This window comes from Tauraco erythrolophus, chromosome 2, assembly GCF_009769465.1.
Source record: "Tauraco erythrolophus isolate bTauEry1 chromosome 2, bTauEry1.pri, whole genome shotgun sequence".
NCBI lineage: Eukaryota > Metazoa > Chordata > Aves > Musophagiformes > Musophagidae > Tauraco > Tauraco erythrolophus.
In genome coordinates this window covers 36,697,955-36,715,509 of record NC_141466.1, presented here as the reverse complement: position 1 = coordinate 36,715,509, position 17,555 = coordinate 36,697,955, and the positions used below count along the sequence as shown (strand labels likewise).

Genomic DNA, 17,555 nt, shown 5'->3' with positions numbered 1-17,555 from the left:
TAAGGAATGACTGTGTAGGATTTATGAACTGACCAACACTTTTCCACAGTGTTCATAATGGTACTCTATATTATCCCTGTAGCAAACCTTAAATCTTTAACCTTTACCCAATACCACAGAGGCATCGCAGGTCTACAAAACCACCTGCTTTTAAAATGAGCAAGGAAATAATTTCAGGAAATGGCAAAGACTCTTGAATCTTTTTTTAAAATAAAATAGGGTAACATGAAAATAAAACAAAGAACTAACTTGAGGCAAAGATCATGCCACTCAATTGAGAACTGTCCCACTTAAAACCAGCTAGCTATAGGGTCTTACTCTATATAACATTTTGTAAAAGCTTTGGGCACGTCTGCAAGATACAGACTACAGACTGGAATGGTATTAATGGTTCTTCAGCACAAATGTGGGAAAGGTGCATCACTCATGGATGTCAAAACTACAAGTGAATTATGTGGGCTAGTCCCAAAGAGTGCCAAATGCGACTGTACACCTCACTACATCACGTCCTGCGAATACGCCACTCTCAGTACAGGAAAAATATTATTTTAGGAAAGTTTTAGACAGGTTCAAGAATATATCATTTTTATAACCGTGTAGAAATAACAGTTATCTTAGCATCCTCGTTACTATGAGGCCAATGCTTCTATATTGAAGAAAAAGCCATAAAAAGTCTACTAGGATAGCACGGGAGTTTTGAGGGATTTACAAATATCATCATTTAATGGCATGCTGTCTCAGACCTTTTTAGGAAGAGTCAGCTTTTGGGCCATATGTGTGCCCTCCCTCGATGAACAAATTCGGCGTCCCAGTGTGTGCCTTGCAGGAGGGGCAACATGCCACAGGTGTGCTCAGGGAGAGCGCTGTGCAGAGGGGAGCACTGAAAACAGCAGGATGAGGGGGCAGCCCTCTTCCGCCCCATGCAACCAAGCATGCTGAAACCTCGATTCATTTTGGTCCTGAGCACACAAGCTTCAGCCCCCACACAGCCCGTTCCTCAGGGACAGGGACACCTAGGACCTTGGGCTATTCTGCAGAGGAGGAAGATGGGTTCATTCTCTCCCATTGAAGCTGTTGGGCCCCAAACGACATAATTAAACATTGACAGGGACAGGCAGAGCAAATAGGGACAACTCAGGCTTGGTGATTTAACACTATGACTTGGGAGAGCAAAGAGCTGGAGTCCTGTCCCTGCAATGGTTATTTAATAGAGTAGTAGCTGGCAGAGGGACCGAACGCTGCTCTTCTCAGTGAGTGCCTCAGTCCATGTTCAGTTGTCCGCTGCCGTGCATACTTTCCTTCCAGCCTCATTAGTCTTTAACCATTGACAATTAAAGCAGAGCAACTTTAGCAGAAGGGAATGGGAGTCCCTGAAACAGCTTATAACTTGCCAGCTAAGAAAGGTTTCTGGAAGCTGTGGGTTTGGGTCCCCCGAGAGCCAGAGGGAGCTGAGACAGGGAAGTGGGTGATACTGAATGGAGAGACCAGCACCTCAAGGAGGAAAGAAGGTGCCCAAGTTCAGAGCTTTGAAGGAAACCCCTATTCATTGCTTCATCTTTAAAAGGAAGCAGTGACAAACTTAGCTCCAGGAGGCAGAGCAAGGGTCTCAGCCCTAAAACCCCTCACTGCAGTCCAAGGGGAGGGTACCCAGACCAGGGACAGGCTTGATGGCACCATCCCCAGAGCACAGGCAGCTTCCTGCTCGTGCACCCCTTCTTGGGCACCCCACAGCCTGCAGGCACTCAGGATCTGGATCGTGTTAGCATGGCAAGGTGCCTTCTGCCTTTTCAGGGCTTGGCCATTGCTCCTGTCATTATCTTTTCAAGGGTATCAGCTAATTCACCAAGTACTCTGTTTCCATGGACTTATGATAACAGTTTGTGAAAAGCAAACTAACAAACAGACACTCAGGTTGCTAGGAAGCATTGGACCAAAAAAGGGACTTTGTGCTAATAATAAACGGGAGAGAAATTTGCTTTTATTTGGTCAGCAACAAGCCCCAGCATAGGAAGATTCTGAAGTGCAGCTAGCCTAGGTCAGAGAGGAGCCCAGGTGACATCCTGACCTCTCATCAGCCTCAGGATTTGCAAACTCCAGTTAGTCTCACTGAAACTCCTTAGGATAAATATAGAGCAAAGGAGCTGAAACAGAAGGGCTGTGTAACCCATGATTTCATGTTTCCTCCAAACGATTAATTCTCCTCTGAAACAACTAGAAGACAGCTCACATGAAGATGGTTTTTTTCAATGTATAGTGAACAACTATTATTATATTAAACCACACGATACAGACCATTTTCAGAAAACAAGTCAGAATAATCCTGTAGAGGAACACTTGGGCTACTTCAACACACATACCTGGAAAGAGGTACAAGAGGCTCAAAGTGGAGAGTCCTAGCTAAGAAGAGGGAACCATACTGGTAAGCTGTTTCTACTCATGGACATCTACTGTAGGTGCCTCCCTTGTCTCAAAGAACAATGCTGTTCAGCATAAATTATAAGCTAGGAGACAAACACAAGGAAGAGATTTCGAATTGGAAGTAAACTTGTATATAAATCTCAAAGGAAAGCTGTTAGCTGTTTTCACAGAAGGAGCATGGTGTTTGGCACGGGAAAGCCATCTTTCAAGTCCTTTTTTTGTTTTGTTGGTGCTCTGATGAGAGACATTATTCAGGCATGAGAAGACCACGTATTGCAACAGCTTGTAACACAATGAAACTTATTTGCGTAAGTCCAGAAGACTGCAATTAGTCAGAGAAGCTCTTTAAAGTCCAAATACAGAATTTAGAAAACACGCACATTTATTTTGATTGTTTTTTTCTTTACTTAAATTATCCTACAGAAAAATCCAAGCTTTCTATTATACTGTTCAGATTGTGGGTTCTTGAAAATAAACAGACTTTTCTGTTAATAAAGTTCCCCCAAAGTACCTGATTCTTGAAACAATAGCAGCAATAAAGACAGATTAATGAAGAGTCCACTTTTACCTCTTAGTAATACCCTCAAGGCAAGAAACACAGAAGGCCAGATATGTTGAGAGGTGTTTTTCCACACTCATTTTCTCCAGGAGCAAAGCCTGCTTAGAGACTCCCTGTAAATCAGACTCATAGAACCATAGACCAAATAGAACAGCAAAGGTTGGAAAAGACCTCAAAAGATCATCTGGTCCAATCTTTTGTGGGAAAGTAAGCCTAGATGAGATCATCTAGCACCATGTCCAATTGCATCTTGAAAACTTCCAGTAATGGGGACTCTACCACATCCATAGAGAGGTTGTTCCAGTAATTGATTGTTCTCACTGTAAAAAATTTATTTCATATGTTGAGATGAAACCTCTACCAGTGCACTTTATACTCGTGGCCCCTTATCTTCTCTGTTCGGCTTCTTGTGAAGTGGCAGCCTCCATCTTCTTTGTAGCTGCCCTTTAAGTACTGGAATACTGTGATGAGGTCCCCCCAAGCCTTCTCTTCTCCAAGGAGAAAAGATCTAACTCCTTCAGTCTTTCGTCATAGGGCAGGTTCTCCAGCCTTTTGATCATCTCAGGGCCCTGCTTTGGGCCCTCTCCAGTCTGTCTGCATCTTTTTTGAATTGTTGGGACCAGAACTGAACACACTACTCAGTTAACTCCTTTGGCTGTCTCTGCTGATAGAGGAATTGCAAAGTTGAACTGTTTCTAAGCCTCGTTTCATGCTTACTGGAGCTGCCAAAATCTAAAGGCTGGTCACCTGAGATCTCGAGTATGTCCATGGTGGGGCTGAAGTGCCATGGAGCACTGCTGTCCCATACAGATTTGCCTGCTCTCCCTTCCCTTCCTTGTACTACCCAGTGATTAGTGCACTTACTTAAGACGTGGGGTCTGTGTTTCTACCTGGGAAATATGAATTCCCCAAGACAATGCTCCCCTCCCCTGAGGAGAGCATGCTAGCCACCCAGCTAGAAGGCTGACGTGAGGTCACTCTTTGCAGGGTTACCCTGAAATACTCATTTTTCAGCAGAATAAAAGAAAAGGGCTTTCTTTTGCTTGCTAGCTTCAGCAGAGCATGGGTCTGAGTTCCAAAACTTGCTTTACTGCGTGCCTAGTAAAATATTTAGGTGATATAGAAAGGATGTAAAGAGGTCCTTGCATAAAACTGAAACCATTTAGGAAACAATAGCATGACTCTGCTGCTTGTAAAAAGGGACTGGCAGCCTAGCAACGAAATTCTTGGTCAATGGAAAGACTGTTACACAAGCCCAGCGTTCGGGTGCTTCTTCCTCGTGCCCTGCCCTGCCAATTTACTACAGCACTCTCTCCCCATTCCCACAGTCTTTGGCCTCTCCCATGAGACTCTTAACAAAACTCAGCACCCACTAAATGGGGAATTTTTGCCACAGCCCATTTGTCACCTGGGAAATGGGACTGAGCTGATAAAACTCGTTTCATGTAAGACCTCTAGTAAATCGGAAAAAAAATTCAGTTGTATTCAAGATGGGCTGAATGGAGTCAAAGTAATCACTGTCTGCTGAGAGTAAAATCCAACTCAAGATCCTTTGAGAGCACATCTCCTGAACTCTTCTTCTGAATTTTGTTTGTAAGTAGCCTTCTTGCAAATTCACAGTGTTTCCCTCTCAAAATCAGTTACCAGTGATTATTTAATTCATAGTTCCATGTTTGGAGCCATCTAAAATACATCTAACTATTTCAGAGCATTTGAAATATTTCAATAGCATGATGAAAATCTTCTCAATTAATTGAAAGAGGTTTTGAAAATTCGGGAGCAGAAACAGTATTTACAGGGAATACACTTATTTAATATTTGGAAGATCTGATACTTCCAGCTTTTGACTATTTCTTTTCTAGTTATCATGACACTTTGTTATGCCTGCACAAGTGAAAGCACCAAGTAATAGAGGTTAAATGTTTATGAAGTCATATTTTTCTTGCCAGTGATTAATGGCAAGAAATAACTATCAAACCACAGACAGGAACCTTTAGTTCTACTTGTGTTGTTGTTACTTGCATTTCACACAGTTCAGGTTATTTATAGTGCAACAGCTGCTCCGTACTGCATAAGAAACTAGATAAGGTCACAGGTCCTCCATGTAGTGTTGTGGTCTTACCAGCAGCTTATTTCCTAAATTCCAGTAGACTTTACAAATGTTTCATCTAGAGCTAACAAACATCACAACCAAGGCATCCTTCTGAGGGAGATCTGGAGGATGTTCTCACACTGCTTTCTGTGTTATCTAGGACAAGCTCATGCTGTGTCACTGCCAGGGCAGGAATAGTCTTGTCTCTGAAAATTTTCATTAGAGACCTCGGAGAGTGAATACCGTGTTTTCGCTTAGTTTGCTTTAATGAAGAAAGCATCTTCTGGCAGGGGTACTCGAAAAACTGCATCTGCGAAACTTTCTTAACGCCAATGTACCAATCCATGCTTAAACTCAGTAATGTCCCTTCTTTTCTTAGTTTAGGAGGAAATTCAAATAATTAAAAGGAACATGCATTTTCTTTATTTTGTGTCATGATGCTATGAATATGAATAGAGAAAGTAATAAAAATTACCCCTGCCTACTGGAATGACATTTTTATTAAAGGCCTGATTCCTCAAGCTATCCCTACGTTCTGCTACAAGGACTGGGTAGCAATTTGTCTTCCAGGTCAGATGTATTTAGTGTACAAAGCGTACTTCAAAGCTGGGAAGTTAGATGCTCTGCTGCATATTGCATCGTACAAAGCTCCTTTTTGCTAAAAAACAAGAAATATTTTTCTCTCCTATGCCAGTGTTGTAGTTTAACCCAATTGGCAGCTAACTGTCCCAGACGAAACCAGGACAACCAGATATCTGAAGAAGACTTGTTTATATCACTCAGTGATTCTAGCCGTATAAAATGTTGGCTAATGACATGTATACATAGTTTTCTTGCAAGGAAGACTCTATGTACAGCAAAGTTTTTTTCTTGCCTTTCATCTTAGCTTAATTTCCTAATGCTTGAAACTGTGGAGTTCACTTGCACAAATTTCTTTTGACATTTCTGGACTCGAGTCTATGTACATGAGATACTTTGGAGGTAAAGAGATGACTTCAGTGATGAAAAGTGACAATTGGTGTTTTTATACAAAAGTTTAGTGAAATATATCTGGAAATGAAAGTGATCCCTCGTGACTCCGGGGATATGAAACAGAATTGTCCTGTCTTCTGAACACTGTGCAGAATTTTCTGGCCTTGTATGAAGCCTTTGGAGCCATACAGTGTATTTAATTTTGTTGTGCATTATCTTACAGTGATAACAGACGAAGTCCTTCTAAAATCAATACTGGAGGAGAGGCACATGATAGACCAGCTCATCCACTGCACAAACCCTCTGAAGTGGCTCCAGAAGAATTACATCAGAGATTAATCTGGCCTCTTATGTTTAAAAAAGTCCACACTAAAGATTGCAGAGCTGGGGAGAAGCAGCACAGAGCAATGTATTACTTTTTACAGCAAGCTTCGAAACAGATCAAATGAGCACTAGAAGACATCTGTCTGTTATTTCCTGCCCACACAGCTTTGTTCTGCTTTATTGCCAGAGAGCTCCATGGATGATGTCACTTTTTTCTGAAGAAAACAGGCCACCAGAGCCTTTCACTGACATAATTAATTATCTGTAGTCTGGGCCACAGCCAGAAAATTCCCATGGCAAGGCCCTGAGAAGTATTAACTCCACACTGCTTGATGTTTGCAGAATTATTAGGGTCTGGGATATCCTCTCTTGTCTTTTCACACCGAAAGAGTGCTTTGCTTGATATTATCGAACCATGGGGCTGTTACTGCAGCATGTAGAATTACTGTGTCATGATCCAGTCAGCACAGAGAGACCAGTGCGAGGGGTCGCTGTCAGTTATGCGCACGAATCTGCATGTTGGGATATGCTTTGCGTGCTTCAGCAGTGCATCACAATGGCTAAACCTGCTGGTTTTGGTTTGCTGTATCCAGTCATATAGTTTACGTCTCAGCCAACGTTAACCATACAGTAACATTCTGCACATGACCTGAAGCCCAGCAGCGAGCAGAGACCATAAATTGATCCAAATAGCCAGCAGGGAGAGGAAGGAACATCTGTTAAAACACCTTTTGGACACGTGAGCAGTAGGAATCATTAACAACAGCACACAAATGACTGTATTTGCAGTTCAGGGCTGGTATGTGGCTGCACGATGCAGTGTGCATCCTAACAAATGAGGTAATTAGCAAAGCAACTTTAGGTCAGTCACCCAAGTGACTGAGTAAGTCCCTATTCTGGTTTATTCATGCTAAGGAAATGATCTGCAGCTTTCTGTATCCCAGATGAATGGCCAATCATGACCTACTATAGCAGTATAGGAATTCATTAAAGTTGCAGCACATTTCCCACACATTGAGGTGTTTTTCTACTGCTGGAGTCGTGTAGTAAGTTGCCATTTTCCTTTTGTAACCACAACTTACTTTTTGTGATCAGTTAGCACCTCTTATGTTAGCCAGTCTGGATCAACGCTCAGGAGATCCATGTTCAGTTCATGGACCTCTTTCTCGTGCTTCACACACAAAATTAACCTCACCATGCTCCAATTTCCATTCCATAAAGGAAATAATTCCCAGGAATGCTGTGAGATTTAATTCATAAATATGTATAAGATCTAGGTACTAACACTATGATACTACAAAAAATATGGCACTTTGACATCAATATAGTTGTTCTCCCATTAATTTTCCCTCATTCGTTGTATTCTTTTATTTCCTTCATGTTTAGGTACTTCTAGCCTATTATCCAACTTGATGAAAAACTATTGGAAATGAAAAAGTATCTTCACTAGACATGTAACTCAGGTTGTCTAAATTGCTCTTTGAAAGTGCTTCATTGACTGTGTAAGGAACTGAAGCATCTGAAATTAGTTGCTATGACCTGAACTTCCTGGAGGCACTTGAAGCTGATGGTGTAAGTACTCTGTCTCCAAAAGGAACAAACCTACCCAGGTATTTTTATCCACAGTGATCTGACTGCCTTCTGGCAGGAAAGAGCATGCATGGAGTGGGCCAAAGCGAGAGACAAGCTGGTGCCAGCGGGGCTGTAGCTGTCAGGATGATGAAGTTCAGAGGAAATCCTTCTGCCTCTTCTGTGGAGACATGAGCATAACTCAGAGTGGGATACCAACAGACGTAAGTGTGTATACATGTGTAATAAACTGTATACACAACTTTCTCTTGTCCAAGCATTTTGTTGGCTTCAACAAGCTGTTTTTCAGTGCTCTGCACTACACGAATGTGCATTCAACTTACTGATGACTGATGAATGGGCAAGAATAGTAGGACTGCATTACAGCAAGCACTCACTAGCGTAGCCAATTAATTTGAACAGAGGAGTTGTCAGAGGAAACGAGGGAAGTGGTGTGAACGAACTCTTAGAGTGAAGTAACTTAGAGATGGCAAGCAACGAAAGGCACAGAGCAAGAGCTCCTAGCCATGCCCATGATGCCCTCACACTTCCTGCTGTCTCCAAAATCCCCCAGCTCCGGCCCAATGTCTGTCCTTCTCCTTGCTCTCCCCAAGGCCCACTTGGACATCCTCTCCCCTCTCCATCCTCCCATTGCATTCCCAAAAATGACTCTGAAGCCCTTCAAAATGCCGGTTTCCTGAACGGCTGAGACTGCTTGAGCCAATACTGGAGAAATGGGTTTTCATTGTGAAGCTGACTGCATCAATACTTCTGTTTCTGACTTGTTTAAACCTGAAGGTGACAAATTCCTTGGAAGTTACCGTGCAACTGTACTTGGGTTAATCAGTTCCACTCGTTTTACTGGCATGAAAGAGTTGATGCTATTTTTTTTTTTGCAAAGAAAAACAATCATTTCCAAGATAAGAAAGAGTTTTCTTGCAAAATCTAAACCATTCCTGTCTTAGGAAAGGACTTCCCTTCACAGTGTCTTAGCAGTGCATCGTTTTGGGTGCTGCATGTGCACAGCCCTCAGAAATAAGTCACTGAGCTCATTTTATTTTGGACATCATGCAAAAGTATACACTGAAGCCAGCACTTTTGTAAAGATGTGGCAAGACATAAGATGTTCAGAAGGGCCTGCAGTTTTCTATGTGAAAATGTTACATTTCTCTCATTTGAGTCAACCAATAGGTGGAGCCTTTAACCCTAGAAACAAGACACTTTCTCAGATACCCATGTTCTCACAATTATTATGTAAAGACTTGTATTTGCTTTTATTAAAGCTCATTTTGGATGGAAGATAATCCATTTTACTCTCAAGAGCTTATCTGATCCTCTGCTGGAGAAAAAGAGACACAAACTTAATAAATACACAACTGGGGCAGCAAAGTTAATAAAAACAGACTCAGCTACAACTGCAATATTAAATTAACAGCTGGTGACTCAGAGTACTGGACAGCATTATGACACAAAATACAAATTCTCATTGCAAGCTCTCCCAAGAATCTCAGATATTTCAAAGCCAGAGAGTCCATGCATCTAGCATTTATTGCAAAAGGGTTGGCCATGTCCTCTCCTACAGAGTGAGCCTTCTCTCAAGAAAATGAGAAAAGATTCAAGCTTTCTCATTACTGTCACACTGAGTATACAATTTTTATTAGGTAAATGAAAAAAAAAGGGTCAAATTATATCAGTTGATTAAAATTAATTTTAAAAGATTACAAAGGAGGATCAGGTAAAGACACTGATTCCAATGGGAACTAGAAAAAAACTTAAAAATTGATTGGGAGCAGTCCTTACTGTTCTGTTTTGGACAGAAGACCCAGAATTTTGGAAAAAACCCAAGCTGCTCGTACTCTTCCCTCCTCTCTACATGAGATGTTTAATGTACCTGAGACACCCGCCATTTATTCCTCTCTCTTCTGACCTTCCAAACCTAAATAACAGGATAGATGTAGCTCTGTTAAGTACAGCTCAGGCATTAACAGAGATGGATGTTAAAATGTCTTTGTGAAAGAGGTCTTCAGCCTACAGCTGTCCAGTGACAGCAACATTTTATTGAGAATAATTACTTTGAAAAACATGTAATTCTAAAGCGATTTTATTACCAAAGAAAGGGTGATCATTGCTATGGTTGATAGTACTTCTGCTCTTAATTTCAGAGGGAGCAGGAAATTGCCTGAACAACACAATTTAACTATATTTCAGTATACTGTCTTATCTTTATTTTTTTTCCCCTCTCATAAAACATTAGGGTTCTATTTTAAAATTCATGATGCTGGGACTTGCTAGACAAGCTCTGCTTACCTCGCACGATATTCCTTGCATTTTGCACAGCAATGATTGCAAGCTACAGAAAAGACATGATATTCTGGCCAAAATTAATCTCTGGTTATAAATTATTCAATGAAATAGAAGAGAGCATTTGTGGTTTGAAGTCTATCCTAACTTAATTTTTTTTGTCTTGCAAAGCCTGCTTCACCAGGAAAACAAACAAACAACAAGTCAGTCAGAGGGGAGAGAATTTTTTAACTCATTGTACTGATATTCTTATGCTAGACATTTTTAGACAATTTTTTAAGTTCTCATTTTGCTACAATGTGGATACCATCTTTCTCTTCATTGTCTTGCCTTTTGTATGTCCCCTTTCCATGTCTCCAGCTTGGCTCCATTTATCATTGTTGTATTCCTCCTTTCCTTATGCTCTTTTTCTTCTATTGCCCAACCTCTTTCCTCCCATTCCATTCTCCTTAAGTCACCTCCTTCCCTCCTCGCTTAACCCTATCTTCTCTTTTTCCCTGTAGCTATGTACATGCCAAGGTTTTTCTCTCGGGAATTTGAATTTCATCTGTATGATATGCTCAGAAAAATTCTAAACTATTTAAATCCAATTAACAAAACTTCACAGTTATAAACACCTACACAAAGCTACTCTACATGCACTTTTCTCTGGCTTTACCCATTCTTTCCATTCTGGCAACTCTTCAGCTTCTCAAACTGTGAGATATTGCTAATGACCATTTAAAACTCCTTCTCCTCACTCTGTTGTGTACTCTTTCCTCTGATGCTGAGGCGTCTTGTCCCAACTTTCTCTTCTGACCTGAGTATTACCTGAAAAAAATGCATCTTATCTCCACTCAACTATCCCATATTCCTCGCTTGAGCTTTCAGGCAGCTCAATATTTAATAATACTAACGCAAAAGTATCAAGAAAGGCACCGAAGAAAAAATACAGATGTTTGTATAGTGTTTTTAACTAAGCAATACCTAGGTGGCTATCACAATGCTGTTCCAACATCTCAGGAAATTCAAGTTTGAAACAAAAGCAGTGCAAAACATTGCAAGAAAGTTTACACATTGCTGCAAAAGGAAGAAGAGACAGAGAGAAAAACGTCACAACTACAGCCACAGAGTCAAACTCTCTTCCTTATATCAATGAAAAGTGATGGGAAGGCCAAGTAAGGCCATGTCAGCAGAGAAAGGGAAATATTAAACCCAATGTACAAGGTACCAGTGAGCTCTCTCCTACTGCACCGTGGGCAGCTCCAGCTACAGATGTTAAGATGAACCCAGGGTGTAACTGGTGCTGACTAAGGGGTGATGGAAGACCTGGAAAGTCTATTTTGCTATAGGAAACTAAAAGGACATGGCACAGCTAGCACAGCAAAACAAAGACTCAGAGAATGTAAGACTGTCCACAAAACAAGGACCTTACCAGAGAGAATAAAACACACAGCCCTCACTCACCTCTGCTAATCCTTCCCTGATACACCTCGGTCAAGAAGAAAGTCTTGCAGCCCACTTGAAGGTGAGCTCCTCCTGGCTCTGTTGGATGAGAGAGCTCCTTCCCCACCACAATTACCCTGTTTCAACCATCAGCAACCAGAACCCATACCTGCCCCACTGCAACCCTTCCTGCAGCTGATGGAGCCACCAGTGCAGTCCGCAGTTTGGTAATCAGTGGCACAAATGTAATTTACCTACTAAACTCAGTCTTAATCCTGGAATGATATTTTCACTAGCAACCTCACCAGAGAGACCAAATCAACCTGGACATGACGAGAGGTGTTGGCTTAGGGCGAGGACTAGAGATATTGGCTGCTGCTGCTCCCCAGGCAAAGGGAGACATCCTTCCCAGGGAGCTATCGCTCTGACACCTTGTGTGAGCACTCAAATTAAACATCAAATGCAGTCTTAAATAAATACAGATTAAAGGAAAGGGCTTCTTTGACAGCAGAGTCATTTGGTCTCTCCCCTTGATGATGTCATGCAAATAGGTTTACCTCTGAATGTCTGCTGCATAGTGTTTATCTTCAAAAGTCAGTTCAAACACACTGTTACATTAGACCATTTGGAAGTCCAAAGACTTCTCAGGAATTGTGGTTTGTGATTAGTTTACATCTAACTTGTATTTTATACATACTGTTCTCCAAGACATCATGTTCCACATATTGCCCATCCACACCCTCAGGCCTGCAGCAGAAGAAATGTACAGCTGATACCTTAACATGTATTTCATTTATATCCCACAATTCTCCCTGGCTCTGAGAAACAAAGTTCTGCTCATCCACAGCGCCAGGCTCTCAGGAAGCATTTCACTTTGCCCTGAAGTGTGTGAGGGACCTCAACAGGAACGGGTGGCTGAGCTGCAGGAGCTGAATGCCATTTCTGCTCTGTAGAAACACAGTAAAACATCATCTATAATAAAGGCCTCAAGTGGAAAAGTTGGTCCTATTTAAATCGGTGTGAAATACAGGAAACTGTCTCTCAAGCTTAAATTGCCATCTGGCAATAGGCACACATCTGGTTAAGAAATTATTTTTCTTGAAAAATCCAATGATTTGTAGTGGGATGCTGTCTTCGTAAATGTACTTTTATTATTGTGGAGTTTTTTTCCAAAAATGCAATAGAAGAGCGAATGGTAAGCATGTATGAATGCTGCTCCTCATTTCCTTTTGTGTCCCTAATCAGGAAATGTTGAAAATCAGTGTTGTATTGCTGGAGATTAATGGCTGCTGCTCATAAAGTGTACAGGGAATATATCCCTGCCAGGATCAATACACAGGCCCTTGGACAAAAATCTATGAACCACAGATAGGATTATATCATCATTGTAAAGATCCACACTGCCTGTGTTGCTCTGTAATTAATAATATTCACATGTTGGTTTGATTGAAATCACTGTAACAACCAAGCAAATTAATGCCATGCCTTCATGGTCCAATTTATTCTACTGGCGCTTGAAATTTTTTCAAATCAGTTTCGCAGTATTTAAAACTTAGAAATGTTTTTCCAGGTATAGAAAGAAATCCTTTATGGATTTTTTGCCCCTATATATTCAATACGTGTTTAAAGGCCATGTAATCACTGTTTTCTTATATGAACAGTGAGATCTCACAAGAGAAAAGACACTCCACTGAGCTAGAACACCTTCAACATCAATCCCTGTCATCAGTTCATTTGTTTCCCACTCTCCTTCAGAGAGGTTGTACTTAAGAGCTCTCCTGCCATGTATATGGGGATACATTTTCATCGCCACAGCTTCTGTACGCTTTTTCTCCCCTTTTGTTTTCTTACAAAATAAGGCCTAGGCTATGGTCACCTCAGCCGTTTATGAAAACCTTTCCTTCTCTATATTCAGTAAGTGCACAAGGCTCAGCCAGGAAACCTGACGATAGGCAGAGCCAAGTCCAACTTGGCCCTAGAAGCTAAAGCACAGGCAAGCTACCTGAGGTCATTATAATAAAAAAAAATAATAAAATGAAGACATAAACATTACTGCTAGGGCATGTCTCCATGGTTTACTGGCACGTTCTCCTTCAAAATGAAGAGCTGGGAGGTCAAGTCCCAAAGCAAGGACTCAGAATTGATACCTACAGCAATGAGGTCTATGTTTGATATGTTGTTAGATGATGTGAACAGTGAACTAAGCACGTGAAGCTTATGTATTCATCACCAGTTTACCCTGCCAACCCCATGGTTGTCATTACCAACTTACTTCCCATGGCTGAGCTTGCTGTTTGGGGTTTACAAGGCAGTGTCACCCTGCTCTGCTTTTGGTAGTGCTCATGGATGCTGAGTAAATAGTCACGGTATTTTATCCCATGTTGTTGTTCAAAAAATATTGGATCTCCCTACAGGTACAGCCTGCTGTTATTCTCCAAACAAAATCTTCTTACATATGCCTATATAATGTTTGCTTTGCCAGTGTTGAAATGGCTTCAAAATAAACCCACAGTCTGATTTGTCAGTCCAACAAAACGCCAGCCAGCCACCAGAGATGTCCAAATAGATCTGAAAATGAAAAGCCACAAATGACTCAGTGCATTAGGTCACTGTGACAGCCAGGAGGTAACACCAGAGTATTTACGTTGGCTGGAGTCTTCCTTGGTTCATCTTTCTTTGCAGCATCAAAGCCAGGCTCTCATCTCAAGCCAAAGTGCTGTAGCTTGCCCACTTCAGTAACGGCTCAACACAGGTACCGGGTAAATAACTAACTAAAACGGGGTTTTTTGAGATGAAATTAAGATCTCCTGTGGATTGAAAAAAATAGTGATTCTCTTCCCTGCCTAGCAGTAAGGAGCAAAAGAACAGATGCATTCGACGGTTACCAGTATGGTTGTCCTCACAATCCTCCTGTGATGTCAGGAAGCTTTAGCAGTGCCTAACATCTCCGTGGGGGCTGTATGTATGAACATCCCTAAAAATATTATCTGGGACAATGGGAGTATCATCTTGGTGAGGATTTTCAGCTCATGTTACAGTGCAGATGGCAGCTATCCCCACCATCCTCATAGGGATAATGAGAACATGGGCAGTCTTTTAAATGTTGTGTAACTCCCCCACAAAGTAAAAGACTATGGTGAAGAGCCACATTTCCGTGTATTGAACACAAGAATTACTCAGAGATAAGAATAAAGACCACATTTATTGCCACCCAGAAAACATTAGTGACTTTCTTTACTTCTTCTTTCCAAGTCACCAAGGTGACTTCAGAGTAAATCTTTCTGAACAATGTGGGCTTGATATATTTCTAATGAGGTTTGGCTCTGTTCACCGCTGAAGCTGAATGTTAACTCCATCTTTTAGGAAATGACATATACAAGTTTTTGTATAAAGCAAAATGAAATACTATAAAAATAGATACTCTTCTGTAATTACAAAAGTTTTTTCCTTTGCAAAATTGCATTCAACAGATTTTCTTGGGTTTTTTTTTTCCACAGTTTTTCACTGCAAGATGACCATTTCTGTCTTTGTGACAAAATTATTTAGTTCGAATGCATATTTCCTGAAACTTGTAAGTACTTTCTGACAAACTGAGGGTGAATTATGTACAGTAAGAGTGGTACTTAATGCTACTTAATGAGATGAAATCTCATAGTTGTGGTAATGGTGCAACTCAGGTGACTCATATACCAAAGAAATTAACAAAACAATTGCTTCTTGTAATCAGATAAGATGATAACAAATCCAAAATCAAAATAAAAATGTTATGAATGTGGTTTTCAGGGAAAAATAAAGCCTTACATGAATTGCTAAATAATGGTGGTTACCTAGAATAAAAGGATTGAGACAAAATATTTTCACACAGGTCAAGCATTTTTTTTTTCTGCTTGTCCATAGGTTCAGTGAAACAAAAGAATTTATAAATTTGGCAAGCAATCCTATCACAAAAGGGGGATAAATTTTGAAAAGTCAAAATCTTCATATTAACTTTTGAAATACCATGTTTCAGCTCTTTATTTTGAAATTCGCTAAGGCTGACTCTCCTGAGAATTCAGTGATTTACTAGCGTTAAAGAGAATCCTCAAAACTGGATGGACGTTTGGAGGATGAGTTAAGCACAAAACCAGGCTGTCTGCCATCAAGGACTCACTACTGAGCTGAATAAACATGCAAACCAGGACAATCAAGAAAACTTTTAAATGAGCACTACTCCAAGAAATAAAACTAATGGATCTTTGCAAGGCAGGGAATGTGCAGAGCACTGGAAGTGAGTGGGAGAGGCTGAGCTTTGGCTGAGCCCTTCCCAACATCTGAATATGCAGAAGGTCCATCTTAAGTCCTTTTTCAGTACTACTGACTTGCAGATTTGTCTTTTGAATATTTGCATTAAAGATTGTAATTGCGCTTACTATGTTTGCATGTCTTCCTCCCCCCCCCCTCCCCCCCTTCCCCATCCTGGACTGATTCCCCTGTGGTTGTTTCTGCCTCTTTTTAAGTGTTCAAGACCTGCAGATCCCCCTTTCTTCATCGATTCTGGCAGGTGTTTATAATTTCTTTTGCTTTGGTAGCTGAAGACAGAGACAGTAAATAAAACAGTACTTAAAACTATGACTATTCTGTTCAACACCACCTACCACTGCTCTCTCCTTATGGTCCTTTGCTTTAAATTTGTATGTCCCTGTCAGTCGAGCCCTGTGCTTTTTGGATAACCTAAAAATAAATAGGTACATAGAAAATATAGTTTAAAAGATGTTTAATTTACCTGCAGTTCTCCTTCCATTATACTGAGGAGTTTTATCAAGTCCTCTTTAGAAAGCTCTATGGACTTCTTGTTCTTTCGTTCAGTAGGTCCAGGTGATTTTGAGTGCCGTTTGACAGTTGCTGAAACCATGACCTCATCTTCCTTCCGATGAGGTTTGTTCTTTTTCTTGGCATCCTCCTGAAGTTTTTCATTCTCTGCATGGCTGATGACAGGCTTGGAACTGGAGAAGTGCCCGTTAGACGAGCTTTCTCCACCTTGGTTTCGGGACCTCATCCCTACCTAGAAAGAAACAAACATGAACATGCATTTATGTTTGAAATTACTTACAAAAAGCCACAGTGGAAATACTGCCTTTTGGAAGAACAGCAGTCTTCTAAAAACTGAAAAATACTGTCATGCTCAAGAGACGGTGGTAAAAAGCTCCACCATTTCAACAACTCTGTGTGGCAGACAGTGAATCCAGGCCATTGATTATAAATTTAACAGAGTCCTAAAGTAAAGGTAACCATGTTTTTTTCAGCATTCCAAGATGCTGATATGAGTTAAACTGCACAGAACCTAAAAGTGTTGCAGGAAAATTATAAAAAACATTTTCCAGTGTTCCCTTTCCTTCAGTCAACATTTTGATCATCCACAATTCATCACTACAAACCAAAGAAGGTTGTTAAGTAGATCTTATTTTAACATGAGGTTTACTTTAGAGACAGGAATGCAACTATATTTTAGAAAAGCATATTCCTTGATTATAAATTCTCTACAAGAATGCAGTGAAAATGCCTGACAAAAAAAAGTGCATCTATAGTTTCCCTGAGGGAAGCAATGTTTTTATTCTAGATAGTCAAGAAAAATGGGGAATGCAGACTAAAACAAGTGGTATACTCCATCTAAAGCTAAAAACCACATGAGACTATTAGACACTAAGTGCCATGAACGAAATTGAAAAGAACTTTGAAAAAGGGCACAGAGGGCATGAAACCATTAAGAGGTAAACGAGCAAGATCAGTGCAGTCCTTCCAGAAGATTCAGAGTTTCTCCAAAATATGAGGTCATGGTTATTGAATAGCAGCCTTCCAGTACTTAAAGGGGGCCTACAGGAAAGCTGGAGAGGGACTTTTACATGGGCATGTAGTGAC

The 17,555-nt window shown here is 40.8% G+C and overlaps 1 protein-coding gene across 2 annotated transcripts in view; it reads right to left on the bottom strand.

Moving 5' to 3' along the window:
- FILIP1 (filamin A interacting protein 1) overlaps positions 1-16,695 on the bottom strand; it is a 55,559-nt gene extending 38,864 nt beyond the window's left edge. For both annotated transcript variants that reach the window (XM_086608268.1, XM_086608269.1), the window contains exon 1: positions 16,423-16,695. In XM_086608268.1, coding sequence (XP_086464394.1) covers positions 16,423-16,695 — 273 coding nt within the window. The remainder of the gene's footprint in view (positions 1-16,422) is intronic.
- Positions 16,696-17,555: the final 860 nt, after the last annotated feature.